The following is a 25,429-nucleotide window of genomic DNA, read 5'->3' on the forward strand; positions in this document are numbered from 1 at the left end:
CACAGCTGCAGAGAACGTGCTGCTGTAACCTCTTTGAGGAGGCCGTCAGAAGCGGCAGCAGGAGCAGTGCCGAGCCGCTGCCCCGGGGTGCGTGCTGCAGCGCTGCAGGGGGAGGAGGGCCAGGGCCAGGGCCGAGGTCTGCCGTCAGGGACCCTGCCTGGCCGCGCCGTGGGGCACAGCTCGCGTGGAGCTGGAGAGGATCAGGTATGGCGAGCTGCTGTTTTTCGGTAAGGATCAGATCCCTGGGGGATGTCGGTCTGACAGTTTATGAACAAAACCTCGTATGTCCATCCACCAGCTTGAGCTTACTTTGCTGTGCGCCATGGAGCAGGAGCACGGCACCCAGCCTCCTGGTGCTCTCTGCAGCCTGTGTGGGGACATGCGATAGCCCTGCCTGGTAACGAGATGCGGCACCGGATCAGGCTTGTTACCTTGAGAGCAAGGGAGTAATGTACTCGGCACCTGGGGAAGCAGAACACGCCCTGGGGAAGTGCGTGGTGCAGGCTGTGCAGTGTGAGAGAAGTTTTTGACAGGTTCTTCCTACCTAAATCAGCTGCTCCCAGACCAGGCTTCGGAGCCACCTCTTTTCTGCACCGGCTGGAAGGGAACTGGCTTCACTCCAGCGGTTCAGCACGAGCGCTCTGAACTGCACCTTACGCTTTGGGAGCCCCCCAGCTTGTCCCGGGCTCAGCTCGCAGCCCGCCGCTGAAGCCCCCGTGTTCTGCACACGCCTGGGGCCCTTGCCTGCTGTGCCAGTGGCAGGGATGGCGCTCGGCATGATCCTGCTGGAACTAGTCTCTACGTCCTGCTTATGAGGTATGAGTTAACATTTACATTCTTTAATTACTCCTGCTGCAAGGAATGCACCATCTGAGGGCTCAGCCTTCGAATGGTCCTGCAAAGGAACTGTTTCATAGGGAGGAATAGAACAAAGAATATTTAAAGGTGGAAGAGATGATACCTCAGTCAGTCAGCCAAAGGTTGGGTGTTTGGGTTTTTGTCTTGCTAGTTTTCTAACCTGTAGTTTCAGCAATTAGCTTTTGTCCGGGTAAATATGAAAGACCCCATTTTAAAATTAATACTTAGATATGCTTTTAATCTGGAGAAAATAAAGTCGGTTTTTTTCCTGATGGTTTAATGCTCTCAGGCAAACAGCTTAACAGCTAACTGAATCCATTATAAAAGTTATTAGTGACGAAATACAAATACATAAGCATGCAGCCCTTTATTTTTGTGAAGATCTTTGCTTATCATAGTTCTGTATGTTACATTACGGTGTTATACAAATAGATTTATTTACAAAACCATGAGCTATGCAAGCTTCTTGCTTTTTTTCCTATTTGACTGATACCGATCTTTTTCAACCCCTTCCCATATATCTTTGTAAGCATGCATAAAAATTAACTTTGGTGTGGTAAAACTACTCTATGTGCCCAGCCACATACAGTATTTATTTATTTATAGATATTTATAGGTATGTACAAAAGTTTGCCAGTATACAGAGCAGTACTGAAGTGTACATTTTAAAATCCACAATGCAATACATTAATGGGCTACCAGGTTTCACTAAAATAAAACTGAAGGAAAAAGGGTGGATTTAGCTAGGAAAAAAAGTAATCAGCAACTACCTATATGTGTAAAACAATTTATTATTTCTTTTTCTTGGCTGGCAAATTCTTAAATATAATCTGAATGGCAGTGCAATAGGTTGAGTTGCCTCATACACACTAAGACCAGTCTTATTCTGTTTCTTGTGCAGAGGTTTACTGTCCAGCATACTACTTTCAAATGTACATTACAATAGTATCAAAATGTTTTGGCAAAAAGATCTCGAAAGGAACCATGACATTTGTTGACAAAAATAGAAATCTGTAACAAAGCTAAATAACACCAAAATAAAAGAAAAATATTTTAGTTTCAGTTTTACAGTTGTGTATAATCACACTTTAGTATATCTCTGTTCACTTCTAGTCCCCATAATGAAAAATAGCTTTATACAAAACAACTTACTAAATTTTTAACCATACATCTTCCCACGCTCAGTACACTGCCGTGCACACGCAGTCAAGTTCACTCACACACCTTCACACTTTTTCGTTAAGAGGTGCTGCCTATAGGAAGAAAACGCTCTTTTATCATTACAACAGCAACAAGAGTTTTCCAAAAAGCTTCACTCTAGTCTAGTGTAGTAATTCAGTATTTAGCACATGATTAGTATTAAGCCTCCCGCAATACAGCAAAACGGTTACACTCCCCGGTTAAAACATTGGCTGCGGATTCTTTGGAAATGAACAGAAAGCCTTGGTGAACTCGCACGTGCGCTGTGCTTAGCCTTTAGGATGGCTCCTTGGCTGTGGATGGGGTGGACTTGCCCGCATTTCCGTTCTGCGCCTTGTAGCTGGTGAAGCTAGGTGTGTGGATTGTCCTGATGCTCTTCATACCTTGGTTCAGTGAAGTGGGAGAGGTAGAGGAGGGGGGAGAGGTAGAGGAGGAAGGAGGGGGTGGCCGGCCGTTTTGAGTCTGTAGTGAGAATGAGAGATGGTGACCTTTCCCTGGGTAAGTGGGGCTCTGAAACTTGGAGGAGCCGTTAGAGACAGAGGGGATGAGGGAGGTAGAGTAAGTTATGCGACCTGTCTGAGGACCGAGGTTAGAGGAAGGAATGGAGGTTTTAGTAGGTGGATTTAGAGGGTTAGAGCTGTCACCGCTAGAAGCAGGTGCTGAGCTGCTTTTCCCAGAAGTGGGAGAAAAGGCTGGGATCTTAGAAGCAGGTAGGGTAGGGGAAGTAGCCTTATAGTCCCCACCAGCTTTCTTAGCACTTCCATTAGCCTGCAAATAAAGATGGCAGGAGACAGTTTGTCAGAAAGCCAGTAACACGATAAACCAACAGGACCTGGGAAAACAGCCCTACCGAGAGTAAGAACTAAGAGTTGGAGGCCTGAGCTGAGTCTTGCAGCTGTGGACTGGACCTGGTAGAAAACCCAGAGTGCCCAACCGAGAGCGCATAAAAGCGAGAAAGCCAACGCAGCTCCTGTGAGAAGGTGCAATCTAGGGGTTACAGACCAGTCACTACATTGGCCATGCTTCTGGGTTATTAACGTGTGAATAGACGTGTCTGGCCGGCGAGTTAGCGTGCATCTACTGCCACCCATTACACCAACAGGTTAGTGTCCAAGGCTTCCTGTAAAGACTCTCTGAACAGAAGCGTTCCCAGCTCTCCTAAGGAACCGCCACATTTACCGAAGGGAAAGTAAAACATTAATGTAGTCAACATTAAAATTACAGCTGAATACCACGGTTAAAAAAAAAAAAAAAAAGAGCAGCAGGTGTTTTATTGCAGACATGCATGCACAAGCATGGTGAAAAAGATCAGTAGATGATACTGTCATGCCCCCAGGATCCAGGACGTCCAGTTAGACCTCACTCGAAAGTCAGGCATCCGTTATTTGGTATAATCTCAGTCAGTTACTGGAGTTTTTAAATAAACAAACAACACGAAATGTCCATCCAAACACCGGGTTTAGGGTAAAACTACCTGTCTGTACTGGCGCGGATCCTGCAGCTTGTGCTGTTTGCCTGCTTTCTCCGTGCTTCCTTGTCTAGTTTTTGAAGCCATGGGGACTGGCATCCGGCTTGTCTGGGAGGCAGCGCTGGAGCCCTGTGGAAATGAGTGGAGGGGCGGGGGGGGGGAGACAAGGGGAGGGCATGGTCAGTACCGGTGTGCTTGAAGAGGAGAGTGCACACCATGCGCCAAAAAAAAAAGCCACAGTACTACATGCAGGGAAAGTTCAGGAGCTTCACACCGCAGGTGTTAATTTCCAGAACCAAATGGAGAAAACCGCTCAGCTACTGATCAGCCTGGATTTCATGTCAGTGACGCTTGTCATCTCACACAGCAGATTATTCGACCCAGCTCCCCTGCATTTGCCCATCACCAATCAGCAGCAAAGATTAAAAAAACGAAACAAACCCCCCCCAATGGTCTATTAGCTGTTAGACACCTTGTGGGGAGCCCAAACAAGCCACCTGAAAGGAAGCAAACAAATCACAAGACCCTCTTGTTTAATGGTGATTATTGCAGGTTTTAGAAAGCGGCTGGAGGTTTGATTTCTCGGACTAAGGTACCTTACGTGAAGTGGCTGGGATTGACGGAGGGGGCTCTACACCAGCAAGGCTCTCATCCAGCACTACAAGCTCTCGGGGTGGGGTCTCTGGTACTATCTGGGCAGAGGAGGGGACAGTGCTTCCCTCAGAGCTGTATGTGTTTTCAGGGATAGATTTTGGACTCATTTCACTGATGGTGTTTTCCAACTGCTTTATAGTTTGCTCAAGGCTGTCTAGCGTTCGGTATGTACTCTGTCGAATTTCATCGGTCCTAGACAGGGACACTGCAGCTCCAGGTGGCCCCTCTTGCTTCCCAGAAGGACTCTTGTCACTGTCCTCGGGCTGAGACCTACTGATTTCAAATCTCTTTGCTTCCTTGTGCTGCTTCAGGGCCCCATCTTCCTCCTCTTCTTCATAGACCACAACCTGCAACGTCTTCTTCCCAGTCTTGGTTCCTGTCCGTATCGCCTGCGTCAGAGCAGCCAGCTGCTTTTTAGGGAATTTGAACTTGAATTTTTTCTTAGAATCCTGCCTGCTTCCAAACTGATCGGCAGAGTCCAAGTTTGTTTCTGTGTTTAGCCCATAGATCTGACGGTATTTGTTAAAATTTGCCTTTGCGCTTTCCTCCTCTGCAGGAGGTCTGGTTTCTGCAGAGTCAGAGGAAGACTGAAGGTTAAATACGTACTGCTCGTTGAGACTGTGAGCTGCTGAATACTCTGTGATTGCTTTGCTGTCACTAACTACTGGTGGCTTTTCCTTCTGGCTCTCAGAGATCTCATGTGCTTCATTTTCTTCCTCCTCCTCTTCCTCTTCTATCTTTTCATCTGTCATCATTTTCTCCAGTTCCTCATCACATTCCTCAAAAATTGTAGAAAGTCGTTTATATGCTGACCTAATATCCATCGGTTCATCAAAAATGATGATGACGGGTTTTTTGTCCAAACACACCACTGGCTCTTCGCTGTCTGCATTTTCTGGGATACCCTTCTCCAACGCCACATCCTTCCTCGCGTCAATGTTCACCGTTTGCACATCTCCGCCTTTCCGGCTGACTATATCGTGAACTTCCCCACTCGAGAGGACCTGGACAGCTGTTTTAGTAATCATGAAGGCGATGTTTTCTGTGGGTGAGTTGTCCTCACTTGGAGAGCTAGCAGGAGAGTCCATCTCTTCCATGCTGTTCACACCGTTACTTCTGGACACTTTGGGTCTTAGCACAACCTGATTGTAGTTGACTGCAGAAGCTTCTTGCTCCTGCAAGGAAGGTTGAGGCCCCACAGCCTCCTGCGTGTGCCTCATGAGAGGGGCAACGCTGCTGACGGGAATATGCTTGCCTGTGCTCTGCAAGGCTTCACCGGGCGGCAGGCCCTGGTGTGCATCTCGCGATAGTCTATAGTTTGGCTTTTGTTTTCCAGTTTCAACAGCTGGAAAATGAGATCCTAAAATATCTTGAGCCCCTCTTCGTTTGTCATCCTCTGGCAAACTCACACCAGACAGGTTTCTGGTCATATTCTGAAGGTTTTCCTTAGAATAGTCTCTACTGTCTACAAACAAACCCTTGCTACATGTAGGACTGTCATTCATTGAAAAGCCAATTTTACTGTCAGCTGTGCTGGATGAATCAGAACCCAATTCCTCTTCAGTTTTCCCTTCCCTCTTCTCTTTAGGATGGTCACTATCTGTGGGAGATCCTGTTGTAGCCCCATACACCTAAGGGGGAAAGTCGGATTACTTAGTTATTCAGGGCTGTTACCTTTACAGGACGGGTTTTTTCCCCAAATTAATCACCATATTCTCAGGGGAAGTGCAGACCTTGTGAACTCACCACTCTGTTTACTGCTGCCGAGGCATGTCTGAGGTTGTCATCTGATTCCTGTCTTTCTTCGGGGCAAAATTCCAAATTCTGGCAGAACAGTGCATGATGTTACTGCTCTGTGCTATGCATGTGGCCAGCATGGGTTGTTACCCAGGGCTCCTGTTTTAACAAGGCCTCCAGAATATGCAAAAGCACACTCATTACCTTATTTCCAATGCAGTGCTACCTTGACCCGTTCACTTTCCAGCTAAGAAAACCCAAACCCTAGTTTGTATAAGATTGAAGTTGTAAAGATTCATGGTATTTGAGTAAGTTCTGCTGGGCCACATCAAAGGGAGCCTGATGTGGAAGGGCTGACAGCAGGGCACTACGGCTCACTAGCTCACCAGAGAGCCAAATGCAAGAGGCTGGCTAGCCCTGAAAGGAAGTTTTGTACCCGTAAACGCTGATTTTCAAGTCACAACATATTGCTGCTTCTAATGTTGCTCACACCTGAGCAGCGCTGCTCCATCACAGTTAATATCATCACAGCCTGAGCATTTCTAAATCCTTGCTGCAGCTTAAAAATATTCCTTCGAAATTACCAGCGGCACCCTGCAGCAACCGTGGAAGTGCAGAATGAAACACTGAGCTACATTCATTTATAGAAGCAATTGCAAACATCACACAGAGAGGTCTTCCACTAGCTCAAAAATTGTATATTCCCAACAATGCAAATTTAAGGGGACTTTTTTCTTCATTTTCAAATGAGGTCCCCTGGAGATACTGTTTCATAATACCAGGCTTGGTTTGTTAAGTGCTAGTGACAGCTTAGGATAAACACCAATCTTCAGGGTGAGGGAATGACCTGAAGAGACACCATGCCTATGAACGAGCAAGAAAGAAATCTACAGTCAAAAGATGGCTCACCAAGAAGGAAATAAATCTGGCCTCGAGCGCATGAAGGCAGTGAGCCAAAAGCATTACTGCTGATATTGCTTGAGACTACAAGCTGACTCCTAGCGCACCAGAAGGCCAGATTATACCTCTATGAGCATCAAGACCAGCCAGGAGACTTGCTCTCCCAGCTCAGAACAGTAATCCACAGGTCAGTAATCGTCAGGCATACAGAGGTTCACAAGGTGTAGTTTCTACATCTTGTGATGTTCTCTTACATACTGTCTGAGGATTTTACACAGGAAAACTTTGTACACAATCAAAACACTGGAGTGAGAAAGTCAGTGATGGACAAGATTCCCAGTTCGTCTCTGCTAAGGTGTACGGGCAGTAAGAAGGCTGCCCCACAGGCACCCTGACACCCCCCATATTTCTAAATAAGGAGGAGCTATCATGCAAACCGGCCACCGCCAGTGAGGCATCAGTGGGCAGGCTGACACTGTCTGCACTTCGTGCTGAGTGTAAGAACAAAACACCAGGGCCTGTGATCAGCTCAGGCCCAGACTCGCTAAGTGGTAAGCGCCTCCCAGTCCCATTACATGTCACACCTCCCAGAATTAGGCCAGGCCACGTAATGGCGCTTGTTGCCTGTCCATGTGCTGACTCGGTCACCGAGGTCCTGTTTCTCTGTATCTTTTTTAGCAAGTTCCTCTTCTCGTTCCATCAGTGCAACATCTCATAGTGCCATTGTACAATATACGTAATTTTAGGAACTGCTGCCTTTCTACTAAAAAATAAAACCACAACAAAACTCATTTCCTCTGTGAGTTTATCACAACCACAAGGCTCCATATTTAAAGCCAATAAGCACTCTGTCAAGTCAGATGACAAAACCAAATCTCATTAGCCTTAATTTCCTGGACTCTGTGTTATTCCAATAAACAGCAGTTTATGGCAATTACTTGGCAGCACCTTTCAAAGAAACATTTGTGCTGCAGGACGTGCAGCATCTTGAGTGTTTTCCATGCAACAATACAATCTCATTCTGACACCAGCAGCAATAAGGATGAATAGAGATACAGTCACGCTTTTTTTTTCCTCCGTAACGCTGTCATACATTCCACAACAAAACATTTTTTCCCTTTTACTCACACCCATGAACTTGTAGCCAGGTGTCTGCAGCTTTAGACCAGAACTGCTGTTTGCGCAACTCCAAGCCAAGTCCTTGCGTGCAATGCCCTGACCTGGCATCAGTACCTGCGGGGCGGGGTATGGATTTTGACGCTAATAATATATCAGATACCACCATCTAGGTGTCACCTTGTGCTTTACAGCTGCAGCACCCTGTGCAGATGCAGCTCACTGTGGTTAGGGCAGCTGAGTTCTTCTCTGCCTCAGGGACGTGGCAAAGCAATTTCTTCTCTCCCTGCCTCTGTTAAATGATGTTGAAGTTCAGCGTCTCCTATAAAATCCTTGGGGAGCTATTACTCCTATGTGCAATTTGCATATACACGCAAAACGCATGACAAAGTTGAAATGCTGTGCTGAAGAGCTGTCTTCTTCCCCCCACACCCCCCCCTTCACTGCAAACTGGCACTTGGCTGACAAGTTGTCATGCCTGCATGACCGCCTAAACCCAGCAATGATTCAATTCGTTATTCTTAAACTGGAAAGAGAGGTCTGCAAAGGCGGAGATTGTCCTTTTCTTCACCCTGCACATTGCCTGCCCACTAAGGCCAATCAGCTCAGCTGGCAACTCCAGTCCAGACACAGCTGTGAACCCCCCTTGACGTGGCTATAACTCCACACACGGCACCTCTTCAAAGGCCCGTGACTGAAGAGTGGATCTTGAGCATTAACTTTCAGAATAAGGGCAGACTCAGCCCATGCACCTTGACTCTTTCTTCCAATAAACTGAATAGGATTTCTGAATATCTAATAACTTTTTCTGGGACCAACAAATAAAACAAACTAAAGCAGAAATTCTCTAAAGTGGCTCTTGAGACTGAGAGGAACCACTGATTCTCAAGACAAGAACAAGGCTTAGGAGAGATGCTTCACCATCCATTGCCAGAACAGCACTGGAAGGATGTTCTAAGGAGTACAAGCATCTCTTTGGCAGAAACTGATGGATCCTCTTAATTTTGATTTCACAGAATCGTAAAACTTCATGCCACTACCGTATAACTGCTGATAAGACACATAATGTAGATCGATAAAACGTTCCATATAAGTGTTTCTGAGCCATAGTGAGATAATAGGAAGGAAACCACTGGGCAGTGGTGGGTGGGGGTTAGAGAGAACAGGACACAAGATAAAAGATTAGTTTTGAAGGAAAGAAGGTTATGCCAAGACCGGGTGGCATGTTTACAAATGCCACTTGTTACCTTCTTTTCCTTGTGATGCATTAAAGTCCCAGGCCTTATTTCTTTAACATGTGTATCATTTCTGGACTGTTCAGCATGACTGTTTGAGTTTACATCCATAAAAGAGCACTTCTGGAAAGCCTAGGAAATAAATACTGCAGGTTATCAGGAGACCAAGAGCTTTTACACAGAAATGTCTGGAGATGACCAACTACAAAGAGAGCATTTGGTTTTGACATTCACAGCTCAACAATACATGGTCATGAGATAATAGAGATTTTAGACTATCAGACTAAGAGAAATAGGACATCCTCTCCAGTCTTCCAAGACTGCACTCTTAACTCATCACGCTGAGATCAAGTTCCTTGCAGGGAGATAACCTTGATTTCTATTTTTACAGATGGGGAGATGAAGGCACACAGAGATGCTATGAACTACGCAAACTTAAGTAGGAAGCCCATGACAAACTCTGGGCTTGCGACACTACCTACTTCCTAGTGGCTAAGAGTTAGGCGAGAGCTATGTAATTCCACCTCTCTCCACACAAACTGTTATTAAAACTTTAGACTTGGAGACGTGTTTTTCTTTGCCATATGGGCTTGTGGACCACTGGCCTCCCACCATGTGTACCCCAGGGCACGGCCCCAACTTTTCAGCCCTTTATCTTGCTACCCTCTTCCAGTTTCCTTTGGGTTTCTCTATCCAACTGGCTCCCAGATCCAGAGGAGAAGAACTGTCACTGCCACCACTGTGCAGTGCTGGCTGCAAGTGTGCATCACCAGAATTTCTGCAGGCCTCTACTGGCATGGTCTGCCTTCAGTGAGATGTACAGGCAGGACATCTGCCAGCCAGAGGAATAAGGGAGGAGTGCTTACAGGAGTCAAACACACCATGACGTGCAAGATTATATTCTTATACCATGTATTAGGGTAATTATGTAATTTCTGGCAACTCTCATGAAATTAATAGCCCTGATTACAGGTTAGAATCAGGCCTGTTCTTTAAATATTGTATGCCTCGTGTGCATTGCATATTCTGTAAAATCAGAAAAGTAACAACAATAAAAAAATCCAGTGCAAAAATCAGGGTGTCGAGTTTCTTCTGGTTTTCCTATTTGTATGTGTGTATAGACCAGAGTACCTAAGACGACATGGAACTATTCGAAGAAGTAGTCTCACTCCTCATAATACAGGATATGGACTTTCCCCAGACCAGTGATACATTTTTGAGTTAGGCATGCCATCTACAAAGGCATCCTATTAAGTCCTTCAGACTTTAAGTGAGGAAGAATCCACTGTTTCCCTTGGTGATTTGTTTATTTATCACCTTTGCTCCAAATTATCTGTAACAGTGTCCAAATACAGTTTGTGCTACAGCCGCTGATTACTATTATGCCTTTTTCTGCTAGTTTAAAAAGGTATTTCCCAAGAAAGTATCTCCACATTGTACTGAAATCTATTCTCAACCTTCGTATTCTTAACAGCCTTTACAAATGGGGGACACATGGCTAACTTACTCATGGGTGCAGCAGCCCGGTGCTGATCTCACTGGTCCTGTACACAGAGATAAAACCACTCCCTGTTCTCACATCTATACACCCAAAGCAGACACTAACTTTGTGGCAACAGCACTGACCTGGGAGCTCCTGTCAACTTGTTAGTGCAACTCCTGATTCTTCCAAGACATGAAGTTGTGATCTGGCCTGTATTTTTATTTTCTTCATATGGACTTCTTATTTCAGTTAATGTATTATGACCATTAAGTGATTGCTATCATTTCCCTGTTTTCATACTTCACTCGTTTGAATTAAGCTGATTTAAACAGTAGGGATTTAAAATGTATTTCCAGGCTATTGATGAAAATACAGAGTGACACCGGGCCTGTAACTGATCCCTACGGGACCTGACTATAAACATTTGTATCAAGGGCAGCACTTCCAGAGCCAGACAGCTCTCAGTTGTCCTATGATAGAGGGATTTTTTTGTATTCTCTGTGGTGCCAGATTTTTATCGAAGTGTTTGATCAAATGATTTACAAAAATGTTTACAGATATACAATTCAGTTTAAGCAGTCAGACCTGTTACCTGATCAAAGAGTGTTGTTTGCTTTGACAGATCTGTGTTCCATTACGCTGTGTTTACCAGCATAACTGTTTACATCTGTCCTTAGTTCTTCACTGATTGAATCCTGTCCCTGATTTTCCATTATTCTGCCTGTGACTGATACCAGACTAATGAGTCTGTAACTCCTGTATCAAGCAGTCTGCCCTTTCTAAAACATGGTACTCTGTCAACCTTCCACAATACACCTGTTATTTTGGTATTGGTTTAAAATTAGCCTTGCTTGTCCCCAAAACTAGCATTTAAACACTCATTCCCTGTTGAGCTACCATGCCTATTTCTCCCCCTTAGATCCCCTCAGCCCCCTTTTCCAGACCTTAACCTCCACTTCATTGTCACCAGTTGCAAGGCAGCTGGGTTCCTTTCCTAGAGACAGGAGACGATGTGACAAGTTTCACTGTCCCCAGCTCTCCTGTCGCACTGGCACACAAACAGGGAATAAGGGTCAACCACTGCTCTCACTCCCTGCAAACCAGCTGTCTGAAGCACTTGTGGGTGAGAGCCGAGCAAAGGGGCAGCCTGCACCCATGCCATGTAACAGTTACTGCTTAATATCCACACGTCCTGTGCTGCAAACGCTCCCTGGGCAGCACCAAACCCACCTTTTGGCAGGTGGACAGCAGGGATCATCTCATGTCATGACAGTGCTCTGAAACACCCCAGCATCAGAAGTTACGGCCAGTTAAGTTGATCCATATCTCCTTTCCTTGTATGGGCATGAACACGGACAGAGGGAGCCCCCGGGAAGCTGGAGCTCACTGGTGGTAGCTGGAATACTTGGCTTTTACTGCAGGATCACCATCACTGAACTAAACCAGCCCATGCGCTATGAAGTGAAGGACTAGCAAGAGAAGACTATTTCTATGCCACTGGCAGAGTAACGTACCAGTTACACAGCAGGGAACAGCAAATGTTTCAATGTTCAAACACTCCAGGAAACGCTGTACCATAGCACAGGACAAGTGAGCAAAGCCCCCCCCAGCCCCCGCCAAGGAGCAGACTCCATATTCTCTGTTCCAACCAATATTAACATGAATGACGGACCCTCAGCACCTTGCTGGTCTGGTACTAAGCGAGAAATGCTAGGCCAGGGCTAACACCACCAGATGCACACTGATACTTTATTTAACCCATCTACATGTGTAAGAGCCTCCAGTGGCAAGCACTGCTTGCTTGATCGCTGTCTCAGCTCCAGACCTCTTTAACAAAAATTGGGTGGTGCTTACAAAACGTGTACCACCTAGTGCAATAAAGTGGGACCTGGTGAGACCGGGAGTTCTACTTTCCATCATGTTCTGAGCTGGAAATTGTCCTGATGCCCTAAAAGTGGTATCGGGCACAAGCGTCTTCACATGAAACTCAAAAGGCATACCTGTAATTCTGCCATTATTTTGTCTCCTTCCTCTTCCTCTTCGTCTTTTGCAGCTGATGCTACAGCATGCCCTGCGCTCCGAGACAATGCCTGATCCTCTTTAGGGGCTTTGGACTGCGCTGTTTGCCCAGCATCTTCACTACATTCCTACAAGGGGATGAGAAAGCAAAGACAGACAATATAGTTGAGCCTTCCTGATGCAAAGCAAACAGAAAATTTAACACTATGCAATTCCCCTGTTGCAAGTTCTGTGTTCCTTTTTAAGGAGACTGCTAAATCATCAGTTCAAAAGCAACCAATATTGCTGATGTGATAGCATGTTCACAGATTAAAAAGCTTCCTAACCTGGACTTCCCTCTACTTTCTTCAGAGAACAGAACAGATAGGGAAAGGAAGCCCAAACTAATTTGCAACAGTTCTGTAAAAACGCTCTCAAATCCAAGCTGATCTTCCCCATCTGTGTAAGTCATGCTTTTTATTTTTAATCTTCTTACCACTCTAAATGAAAGCAGCCTGTGACTTGCCTTCTATACTGCTAGAAGATAAGAGCAGCAAGACTCCTGTGAACAGAACTGATCAAATCTCACTCGTTCATTTGGCCTAACAGCAGTGTTTCCCAGTAGGCAGTTTCAGTAGCTTTCCAGGACACAGCTCTGTCTCAACTTATTTTGTGGTTTACAGACACAGCCCAAGCCTGGGAATGTTTCTCTGTGCCAACCACTCAACAGTCTGATTGCCTAGAGTCTGAATCATCAAACCTTGACAGCAGCAGCCTCTTTTCTGGCTGCATAGATGACATCTCCTGATCTCGTTGTGGTTAGTCCTGATCCTGGCAGGTAACTGCGCCGTGGAGGTGGAGGAGGTGGAGACTTGGTCAGCTTGTCACTATCCTGTTCCCCATCAGGAATTTCTTCTGCAAGTAAACAGAGCAGCACAAAGTGAGCATAGGTGAAGGAAAGGAAAAAAGTTATTCATCCCTGCCTCAACTGGAAAGGAAAAAAAATGTCTTCAGAGGTCCTGCTGCTGAACAGATATTAATAGAAACCCATCTGGGATTCAGATGGAACTACCTTGAATGAAAGTAAACGGTGCTGCACTTGTACAGAGAAACTGGCTCATGTCACCCAGAAATTTTCAGGAAAACTCATGTCATCCATACTACTGTGGCTGGGTTTCAGCCCTTGTTGTGTTAAGTGTGATAGCAGAGCACACACCTGTAAATCAATCGCTTGTAAAGCAGCTTGTAAGATGCAGGTTCAGCTGGGTACCTGGTTACAGATAGTGCCCTGTGGTATCCTTTGAAAGTACAGCCACTGACGTGGATCATACTAGCAAGACTTCTCTGGACCTAGAGGCTTCTCATTGTTCTCAGCAATCCTGAAGCAACCAGCACACATTTCTGCTCTGCCTGGGAGGTACTGCCAGTGATATGGAGAAACAGTGTGAAATGGGGACAATGGACACCAACTGTGACTGTATATGTCTGCTCAGGAATGTGGGTATGGTGACTGGTCATGGGTGCGGTGTCTGGTCACATAGGCACACAGCTTTGAGGAGATGACTACAGTTTTGAGGAGACGCCTGCCCTTCTTCCTCTAACAAAGGGGCTATTTTAAAAAAGAATGAGAAAAGGATGAGAGATATTCCAGTGCTATCTAGAGGGAGGGAGTGCTAAGTCTCCTTGCTGGAGAAGATCGGATGGTCACAAGAACATGAATCACCTACAAACCTGCAAGACCACCACATTCCAGGCAAAGGACTGATAAGCTAATTGACATACGAAGAAGCGGGGGTTTAGGTAACGAATATGTATAGACGTTAATTGAATATTCATTTGTTTTATTGTATAAATGTGAGATGTTTTTTCACTTCGGGCATGCACGCTTGTGGAGGAGCGATCCCCGTGCATCTGCGTGCAATAAACATACCTACTTTATAACTTTCGAGTGATAGAGTCTAATTCCGCACGTCACCAGCAAGGTGCTAGGAGAGGTGCTGAAGAGTTTTGTCCATCTTATAGTTCAAAAAAAGGCTGAGAGGGAAAATGTAAACACTGCTCTAGACATGCCACCTCTGTAGTTCAGTAAGTCTTCTCACCCCAGAGCAGGGGCAGCTGCACTTGCTCCTTTTCTAAGGTAAGGCAGCATGTGTTTTCACTTTACTACTATTTCAGAAATGCACAGTTTTGCCTTTGAATTATCACATAAGAGCCCTATATATATTTTGCTAACCCATGAAGATTCAAATACCAAATAGAACAGCTGAGCAAAGCCAGCCCTTGCTTTCCAAGGAGGGTCTTCCAAGAGATCAGTTTCTCAAACTGGCATTCCCCTGCCATGATGCTTCCCCTCCAGCTGTCACTTCCTCTTCCCCACTGCTACTGGATGGCATTTTTTCCAGAAACAGCATTGCTCTGCTCATGACCTGTCCCTATGTGTTTCTGGTCACAGGCTAAGCATCAAACATGCCAACAGCCACCATTTTCACACTGGTGTTTACAATGCTTGTTTTCAAGACTGAGAGAATGACCTTTCTGCAGCTACTCAGTGTTACATAAAGAGCTGGAATAAATATAATCCAGAAAGATAAAACCTCCTGCTTTTGGGATTACCCAGCTGTTTAGGGCTAAGTGTTCCCCCTGGGCAAGTTATTGCATAACTGCCCACTCCTGGGGCTGTGTCAGGCTCCTCTGACACATCGGCTGGCCCCTGGGGCTGGATGGAGCTCTTGTCTGACCCGGCCTCACCTTTGTTCCCTTCTTAGTTCAAATGTTCTGTGAAGCTGCTTAAGCTTAAAGAAATGCTCTGTTGTATTATCTCCCTCCCTGGTTATCTGGCACTTGCAGGACTGCAAGAAGAGTGACTTTCCAGATGCACTTTACATTAGACCACTTTGGTTAATACACACTACTCGGTTTTAGTGACATCTGAGGTACTTCTACCAGCAGGAGCTGGTACCTTTGGTGCCAAAGTGCTCAGCACTTCTGTGAACAAAATGGGAGCTGTTCATCGCCAGCTGTTTCCCTGAACCGAAGCATTCTTTAACAGACACAGACAGACTGGAATTAATTTCTCCCACCATACAAATTTCTACTTGCACCAAAAAAATCCAACAGGTCTTAAAAAGATCTCAAAAAAATAATGCCTGCCTTGAGGCAGCCTTTGTAGTCAGATAAGCAAACTGTCTTTAATGGAAGATACTGATCACTCAGCACTTGCTAAAATCAGGGCATCTCACATACAAAGGCAAAGAGAGACGAAGTAGCCCAATTTCTAAGACACATGCTAGAGACACCCCCCACATTTTTCACTGAACAATCTTGATCACGAAGATGAGTTTTAAAGAACTGTGTAAAGTGTGCAATTTTACTCTGGCTTGTGCTTTGCAGGGAGAAAAGAAAAGAGTTTCTTGATTGGATTCTGTGTGGAGAATGGCTGAGACAACATATTCTGGTAACAGGATCTGCAGCAAAGCCAACAGAGATTCTGCTAATTTATGTCCAAAATGTCATGTACTACATTAGTAGGTAGGTGGTGTCTCTTTCCTTATGTTGCTCTGTTTTCTGGTCTACAGCAGACTGATAGTGAAATTTTAATCTTGAATCACAGAAGAGTTGGGCGGCATGTGAGATATTTAATCAATTATTAAGGAAAAGTTTTGCTGTTCCCTTATTTATGTTACTATTACAGGATTCATTATGCACAACAGAAGGCAAACTCTCAATCTCATCAAATTCCTCCTTAAATCTGCTGGCTACACACTGTGCAAAACTGTATTCTAGAAGTGGATTAGTTAACTATATGAGTTTCAAAACTTCTCTGTTACTGTGCTCTGCACTTTTTAAGATGTCACAGCTCACTGCACCCATATGGTAATTATTTTCACTGACTTCTTCTATTTATGCCACACATTACACTTGTGTTGATAGCCAGTAACCTCACTGAACGATGCCAGAATTCTGAAGTTATTTTACAAGGTTCAATAGAATTTATATTAAATGTGTATGTTGTGAAACATCCAACAAGCCACAACTTGTCGTTGTTAAAGGTGCACCTGGAACAAAATGCTAGATCTGAAAACACTCCTCTCAGGTTCTGTATGAATTCATCTACGCAAGCCCCAGGGCACTGTTTTGCAGCTATTTACAGCTCTGGCACGCCAACACCTTGAGTACAGCATGCAGCTCTGGTCTCCACAGCTCCAGAAAGACACAGTGGAGTTAGAGAAGGGCAACTGAAACTAGCCTGGGGAGAGAGCAGCTGGCCTAGATGGAGGGACCAGAAAGGCTGCAAGTTTGCTGTTTGGAGCCTGTGGGGCAGGCTGACACCTCCAGCATATGATCAAGGTTTATCCACTGCCTTCATGATTTATAAACCATAATTACAAGGATGCAGAGCTGCTGTTTGCCAAATTGCAGAACATCAGAACTAAGGGGAACTCAGTGAAGCCAGTATGAGATCAGTTTACAATAGATGAAGGAAAGCCCCTTCACAAGATGGGGAGCTTGCTGCCACAGCAGGGGGGATGCAAAGGTATAGGCAGGTATAGAGGAATTACTGGATAAAAGGTTCATAATGGATATGAAAAGGAAGAGGTTGGGATATTCCCTCTAATACTGATTAGGGGTGCCGGGGGAGTACTAGCAGACTGCAGAAGGTGGCCAGGTCCTGTGCTGCCCACACACAGTATCTCCCATTCCCTCTGTCAGACAGACTGCTGAGCCAGATGGACTATTGCTTAAGTAGCTGGGTAAGAATTTTGCAGCTGAGTCATGCTTGGCTAATGAGGTAAATGCAAGGTTTGGCTGAGGCATCTTTGTTCCTCTTTGAAGAAATTTAGGCATGGATTTGTATGTTAGAATTGTGAAAGGGATACCACTGGAAGGATACCCCATCATCCTGCTCCCACAAAGTAGCTCTACCTATATAATTCTTGATCAATGTTAGGCTAAGCCATTCTCTCCACTAATGGACAGCTTACATCCTCATCGTTGCCTCATACAGCTTTCTTCAGTGCTTCACTTTCCTTGTCATTATGAGGTTTTTCCCTAATACCTAACCTGAATCTTCCTGGTTGCAACTGCCAACTTCTACTGCTGTTCTACCCACATAAAGGAAGTTAGTCTTTTGTTTTTTTAAGCAGATTTTAATATATTCAGAGATTGCTTTGTCCTTCCTCAGCCTTCACTTCCTCATACTAAACAAAAGCAATTCTTTAGATATTAGGAAGAAATTCTTCACTATGAGAGTGGTGAGGCACTGGCACAGGTTGCCCGGAGAAGCTGTGGATGCCCCACCCCTGGCAGTGCTCAAGGCCAGGCAGGATGGGGCTTTGAGCAACCTGGTCTGGTGGAAGGTGTCCCTGCCCATGGCAGAGGGGTTGGAACTAGATGATATTTCAGATCCCTTCCAACCCAAACCATTCTATGATTCTCTGATTCTTTTTTTGTTCCCCAGAGATCATGGGGGTTTTTAGAGCTCTGGTCATTATCATCACTGACCTCTTGACCCCCTACTATTTATTCAGTCCTTCCTTGAAATCCAGAACACTGATTATGTAATGAACTCTATGTTAAGAGTTCATCACTGCTGAGCAGATTCATGTGTCTTGGAGATATTCCTGTTCATCTCGTTATGATGTTTGCCTCTTTTTTTGCTACAGGGTCACAGTCTGACTCATGTTAACTTGAAACTCACTATATCTATATCATAGCCGTGGATAGCCAGAATGCTTACTGTGAAAGACACTCTCATTCATTCCTACGTATCTATCCACTTCTGCATGACAACTCTGTTATGCAGCATCACAGTTCATTTTCAGACCTCTGAGGGACTCAACCAAAACATTGGTTGTATTTATAGTTTAAGAGTATGAAGTCAGCAGGATCATTAAGACCAAATAGTATGACTTTCCACTCATACAGATTCAAGGATTTCTTTAAGCAGGTCTTGCATCACACACAGACTTTGTGCCTGAGCAGCCTTTAGGAAAGAAACATAGTATTGCTTAAAGATTTGAAGTGGCAGAGAATCTTGTATGTTCATAATTAAACTGCAGTGATTAGTTACTCTGTTAAAATTTGACAGCTAATTTTTAATGCGGCTTTTTCTACCTTCAGCTTCAAATTGTTGGAACTTGTTCTGCAGAATTAAAAGGCATTCTTACTCTCAGAAACCTCAGGCAAGACTTGATCTTCTTTTGATAACAAATTAGTCTACAAAAAGGGCTTTTTAGGTTTCTGATGGTAAGATCATTTGTGCTCAAACTCTTTGTGGTTCTTTCCAGAGCGCTCTCTCTGTAATGCCAAACTTTTAAGTGCAAAACTGAACACAGTATACTACATATATATAGATACAGTATACAGATACTCTCATTTCCCTCAAAAGCAAGGTGTACTCTTACTCTCTTGCTTGTGAGGAGTCTTCATCTCCAGAGGACAAACTCTCTCAGTTCCAAAATGGGGAAATCCATGTTCAGCTGGTTACCCACACTGGCATCTGCAAAATCACTGCATCCTGTCTGCAGGACCTGCATTATTCCTCAGGATCATACTTACAGGTATGGTCAAGAACACAGAAATCTGTAATCTGAAACCATTCCAGAAGTAGGAAAAAGAACCTCTCTTTTCCAGATACGCAATTCTTTAGCACTATTCACTCTAGTGAACCTTACCTGAGACTTCCAGCTTTTCCACTGCATCCCCTTTAGGCAGGGCTGCTGGCTGGGGAGGCATCTCCAAGTTAGGAATTGACTTCATTATATTGGCCTGGGCCTCTTCCAAGAGCTTTTCAAATTCCTTTCCATTATAGTGATCAAGGTTTTGTCTTTTCTCTTCCCATTTCTTTTCAGCTTTCTAGATAAAGACAGTAAAGCATCTATTTATTTCTCTGATTCCTGTTGTGATCACTTAAAAAAAATCCATGTGTAATCAAATCATTATAGGTCAATATGGGTAGATACTGCAGTTCTAGTCAGCAACTAGAGGAAATATATTAACACTAATCATACACTGGTTCTGACTTCCATTGTGCTGGATACTGCACAAACACACAGACTGACAGCAGCCACTGCTCACTAAAGGCACAAAGGCAAAATTTAAATCTGGGTCACTGCCCTACTATATCACACTGGTGATTAAAGTTCATGTCTGTAATAAGACATGAGAGCTCACTTGTAGGTTTTCTCAATATCTCTGTGTGAAACCACTGGAACTTCACACTTTTTTACTTTTACTTTTCCATAACGAAGGATACAGAGATTTAAAGAGTGAATGAAATCCACTAATGCAAGTGTTGCCATATGATCATATGTCATTGTTCAAAGATGAAGTATTCTTAAAAAGAATAATTTATATATATATATATATAAAGGTTATTCAAAAACCACAGTTACTCATTTCAGTTTCATGTTATTATCCTGTTACACTTAAAATCAGAGGGTATCTTCAGAAATGCACGGTGTAGTTAGGGGTTAAGCATATAAATCCCCAGAATGCATTTGAAAAATCCCACCTGCAGTCTCAAGGGTGAGACTGGGAGCTCAGACCCAAAGACAGGACAACTGGTTGAGTAGAATACACCGTACCTCAATCGATACAGCTCGGTTTCTGGTACTTGCACTGTGAATTTCCTCAATGAAAAGACTTTGCATGGTGGTGCCATTGACAGAGACCTGTGGTGCTGGCGTGGCTTGTGTGGGCTGGGATCCCATTGTGGGCTCTTGCAGGGGGGCTGGCGGGGTGGCTGAGGGGTGGCCACCCACTGGCACACCTTCGCTGTGGCTGGCTGCAGTAGGTGAACCCTGGGCATGGTTGACCAGGGCTGATGAGTGCTGAGACTGATGGATGACAACAGGAGAGCTCTGCACATGATGGACCGTCATTGTGGAGAAGGGGATGACTTCTGACTTGACTGATGACACCTGGGACTCTGATGTGATCGCTGTGAGGTTTTGCTGTGCATGTCCCTGGGCATGCTTGAGATCCTCCTGGTTTTTCAGAGCATCAGCTGCAGTGGCCTTTTCCATAGCAGAGGATTGCACAGCTTGGGATGGATCCACACCCCTCAGCAGTCCTTCTGTAACATGTCTGCCCAGCCAAATTGAAGGCAACAGCGTGGCACATGGTTAGCATACAGGTGAGTCATGAGCAATACTTAACAATAAACTATTTGCAAGGGAAAAGTACCTGTATCAAAAATATCAAAATGGTGATTTTTCTTCCTAATGCTCTCAGTTGTGTGATTTTATAGCTTTCTTTCAGTCAGGCACTCAGAGTTTTAAAGAGGCTGCTGTAATTAGGATGTTTTTGCCTTTTAAAATGTTTACAAACCTTCACAGATGTACTGGCACTTTTTTTTACCAAGCCACGAGTTACAGTGAGTTGATTTTAGAGGGAAAATGGAAATCAGTTTACTTAAATTTTATACACTGAGTCTAGCTAAACAAGATGTCCCTGGACTATGAGCACAGAAAGACGTAGTTACATAGAATGACAGGCAGCAGTCTGGCAAATTGCCAAAACAAAGGCCTTAAATGATACTTCACAAAGGTCTTGTCTGTCAAGAGTTTGGGGTAGGATGAGCTGAGGATGTAAGAATCTATTATTTCTGGCAGCTAGCTGTGAAATGGCTGAGCTTTGGAGTGTAGCTAGCCATCACATGGCATCAGTTTTTCCATTACTGAAACAGCCTTTATGAGGCTTAATACGTAATTTTGCTGCAAAAATTTACTTTTGGTAAAAATCTGGCATGCATAACTTACTGGTTTTTTTCCCAAACAGAGTGAGACAGGAAATAACTATAGTCATGTTTAAGAAAAGGAAACTAGTACGAAAGGATGTAGATGTTTATCTACATGGAAAAATAAGTGACGGCTCTTAGAAGACCTATTACATAAAATTTTATCCCCTCTGCCAATACTGGCAAATCCATTTTACATATGCTCCAGGATATATGGAAACAATGACAACCCTGCATTCCTTAGAATAATGGTAGCGACAATAGGCTTATAACTTACATTTTCTTGTAACTGAAGTAAAATTGGGACCACCACTAACAGTTTGGCCTGATTCACTGGTTTTGAGTAGGAATTAAATCCAATGCCTATTGCCTCATATAAATCAGCAGTCACTTGCTGCTCATATATTCTGACAAACACAGCTAAACACTGGCACTTAGTGGACACAAATTTTACCTACTATTTCAACCTTCTCTAACACATCTTCCTTAAAATAAAAACAGAATAAAGAACTTGCATTAATTGAAGCAAGCACATTGAAAACTATTTCTTTCTTTCAGAAGGTTTAGGATATTTTTATCCATTTAGAATTGTTTTTCTGTTTTATTTCTTACTGCTACATTTTTGGGGATGCATGTTTCAGTGTCAGAGAATATTTCTGTTAGCTTAGATTACTGTAAATGCCAAGAGTTAATTAGCTCAGATATGGGACTGATGCCACTTTGTAAGCTTTCCCATCTAGGCACTTCCCAAATCTGGAAGTGTTGAGTTCAGAGGGAGCTGATTTCGAACAGAAGATCTTGATGACTGGGGCTGTTGGTCAGAACAGAACCATTGCACAGGAAAGACTCTGTATTCAGGAAGAATCTCTAAAATACTGCAAGCAAGTTGCATTTCTCAAAATTGCCTGGGGAGAGGAGGAGAAACCAAACCTGAAAGCTGTTCCAGCCCTCCTTGAGGAAATTCTTTAGTTTTGAAGAAAAATAAAGAAGAAAAAAAAATCACCTCCTGAGCATGGTAAGGATATCAGTCATGCTGCGCACACGTTTCAGCAAGCTGTCTAGCTTGTGTGGCTCTTCCTTTAGGAACCTCACAGCTTCGACCTCGATCCGGAGGATTGCACGCATTTTATTCTGCAATGTTGGGAACTCTCCTGCAAAGACAAGAACTGTGAAGCTCAAGAGGAAATGAAAAAAGCCCTGGGGAGAAATGGGTGATGGGGTGAATGTCAAATAGCTGAGTGTCTACCTCTCTCCAGGGGCCATGCAATAAACTCCTTAATCCCAACTTTAAGTCTTTTTGGAAGTGAAAGTCAATGCTCACAGATCAAAGGCAAAACTGTTCCCAGCCACTGTGGTTAAAAGAACTAGAAGTAAAAAGGAAAAGTACATACCTTTCAGAGTTGCAACAGCTTCCCCCACTTGACGCAAAAGAAAGGCTCCATCTTCAACATCTTTCAGTGTAACTGTCTTGCTGGAAGCAGTGGAGTCCCTCTTCAAGTCTTCAACAAACGCCTCCAGCTCACTGGCAAAACAAAAAAAGTGGACATAAAATGTAAGTGGGACTTTCACATTCACAACCAAATATATGTAAATGAATGGACTAAACTAAACCAAACCAGAAACCTTAATGGTGGCATCTTTAAATCTGACACCACAGGCTGAAAAAACAGCAGGGTGTCATGAGAGGAGGAGAGGATGCTGGACACTCCTGCATAGGAACAGGCTTGTAACTAGCCCAAGTCATTGATTTCTCTGGTGGCTGCACATGCCCAGTGCACATTAACCTCAGGGCAGCTGCGCTACAAGGGGCAGGTGGGGTGGCGAAACACATCTAACTGCCAGCCTTCTGGGGATGCAAATCCTAGGAGGGTACAGATGCACTGTACCACTACATCCAGTACTGGTTTGCACCTTGCATTTTCTCATTGCTGATGACACGCAAAGGAATGGCCAACAGTGAAGTAACATTCCCAAAACTGGCACTAATGGCCCCTTGATGCAATCTTGTTTATCTGCCAGGTTCTGCTAGACAGGATACAGGGTCCCGTTTCTACCAATAGCTAGAATGAAACAGCAAGTGTGCACTGTGTGCAGCTCTCACTCAACATTTAGATTCAAGAATCGATCACTTCAGATGTTTTTTCCAACCAGTGCCGTCCCATACTTCCTTCAGTTCCATCTGGTGCTTCCTTATCACCTTTCCCAATATTTTTCCAGTTTTTCCACACTTCACATAAAGTTGCATAATCCTTCAGACACAGAAACTTTGTTTTCGGGGTGCCACTTTATTTCCATTTAAGATTGAGACCACATTGCTTTAGCTGGAGTTTATACACAGAGGCTTAAAAAATTCTCAAAAAGCCCTGAAATGCATTATGCGCAACAATGAAAACACCCATGTGGAAACTTTAAAAGGATCATCTCTTGAATATTTATTCTAAAGAAATCCACCTCTATTAAGGCACCAAATTTACTAACAGGACTATTCTGAGAAACAGTTTAATTGCATAGTAGAAAACAATGTAAAGCAAACTGAACTGACAAATCAGCTACTCATTTTAAACTGATTTTGGGCCTCATTTCTTACATCCACTGAGGTAGTAGTTTTGCAATTACTGTAAGAGAGCCAAGGTATGGGCTGACTGCCTGAAAAGTGGTAGAGGAAGGCTGCCTTCTGCACCAGCTGCAGGTCTTGCATTTCCACATACTTCCCTTGTGCCAGCACTGTCATGCAGATCCAGCAGAAAATTACTTTTTTTCAGCCAGGTCACTTCCTAGATCTACCTCAGTGAACAGGTGACATGGGGACAAAAAGAGAGGAGTAGGCAGCCAGTAACAGGATAAAAAGGAGACAATTCCTTGCAGCACCACTCTGCATTTAGGTCAATTTGAAGTGGAAGCACAGTCACACAGAACAATAAATGGCAATATGATAGTACTTCTGATATACAGAGAAACAGAAATAGTACCAGGATCCAAACATCAAGTGCACATAGCAGAGTTCATGTCAGTCCAAAGACTAAGAACTTTAGAAACTATAAAACAATTTTGCATTAAGTTGTTATGATGCAAAAGTTGCATGATAAGTTGCTTCTGAACAGATCACAAATAAATGGAGGTAAATTATCCTGTTCCCATATTAAGACCACTTCTCCCAAAGATTCTGCCTTGAGAAAGCTGGGGGAGCCATGATTTCCACTAGCACAAGCATGCTTGCAGGGAACAATCCATTGGACCACACGATGGCAGCAAGGGAACGTTTCTCAGGGTATTTTTTTTCCAGTGGAAGAGGCTGAAATAATGCAGATACCTGCTGTCTCTGTGTCTTGTCTGCCTTTTTAATAAAGGGCACAGACAGTCTAGGAAGTAGCTGGAAAAAGGATTCGGCTTTCTGTCACTCACTACAATGCAAAGGCTCCTGCCTTTCAGAACGGTGCTCTAAAAGTCATGCATCCTGCCTACTCTTAATGCCCTAATACCAGCACTCAGGCTAGGCAGTGCTACTTTGGGAATCATAGGGTATCACCCCTCCCAGTTGTAGATCAGCACTGGACAAGCAGCTTCTCAGATATTCACATCCACCAGGCAACAAAAAAGGTAAGGGCAGAAGCTTAAATTTGTTCATGGGTGGAACGAAGAGAAAGGAACAAACACAGAACAATGTTACGATTGTTGGAAATGTAGGGATAAAGGAAATACTTCTAGGTAGCTGGCAACAGCTTTCCTTCCCCTTTGTTCTTTGAGCAGAAATAGAAGGGTCATCATAAACCCCCTTTGATTCCATACAGTGCTACTACCAAACAACACAACTGATCCTGAAATTACTCAGGGGATACCATATTACACAGCCTCATGCTGCTAACTACAAGGGAAAAGAAACTTCAGCCCTCAGGAGCCGAAGTCTGAAACAGCTCTAGCAGTCTCCAGCATTTGTTTTCTGTAACTGGGAAAACGACTTGGCTTTATAGATTGGACTAAGCAAACCCAATTAACAAGTCACATTAATGTAGTTTCAGAAGGTGAATACAAGATAAATGATT

At 44.0% G+C, this 25,429-nt stretch overlaps 1 protein-coding gene across 14 annotated transcripts in view; it reads right to left on the bottom strand.

Annotated features, from left to right (window-relative positions):
- Window positions 1–1,206: 1,206 nt before the first annotated feature.
- KIAA1217 (KIAA1217 ortholog) overlaps window positions 1,207–25,429 on the bottom strand; it is a 366,051-nt gene continuing 341,828 nt past the window's right edge. For 5 of the 14 annotated variants that reach the window (XM_037384151.1, XM_037384155.1, XM_037384150.1 and 2 more), the window contains 11 exons: window positions 22,781–22,911; window positions 22,393–22,540; window positions 20,236–20,737; window positions 19,324–19,504; window positions 13,410–13,564; window positions 12,652–12,798; window positions 9,181–9,300; window positions 5,927–6,004; window positions 4,123–5,811; window positions 3,533–3,655; window positions 1,207–2,826 (listed from right to left, as the gene is read on the bottom strand). In XM_037384151.1, coding sequence (XP_037240048.1) covers window positions 2,335–2,826; window positions 3,533–3,655; window positions 4,123–5,811; window positions 5,927–6,004; window positions 9,181–9,300; window positions 12,652–12,798; window positions 13,410–13,564; window positions 19,324–19,504; window positions 20,236–20,737; window positions 22,393–22,540; window positions 22,781–22,911 — 3,766 coding nt within the window. In that variant the 3' untranslated portion in view covers window positions 1,207–2,334. Of the gene's footprint in view, window positions 3,656–4,122; window positions 5,812–5,926; window positions 6,005–9,180; window positions 9,301–12,651; window positions 12,799–13,409; window positions 13,565–19,323; window positions 19,505–20,235; window positions 20,738–22,392; window positions 22,541–22,780; window positions 22,912–25,429 lie in introns of all 14 variants that reach the window. The other 9 variants (XM_037384156.1, XM_037384153.1, XR_005103749.1 and 6 more) reach the window with 9 other exon arrangements.

The sequence above is a fragment of the Falco rusticolus genome, chromosome 4 (genome assembly GCF_015220075.1).
Source record: "Falco rusticolus isolate bFalRus1 chromosome 4, bFalRus1.pri, whole genome shotgun sequence".
Taxonomy (NCBI): domain Eukaryota; kingdom Metazoa; phylum Chordata; class Aves; order Falconiformes; family Falconidae; genus Falco; species Falco rusticolus.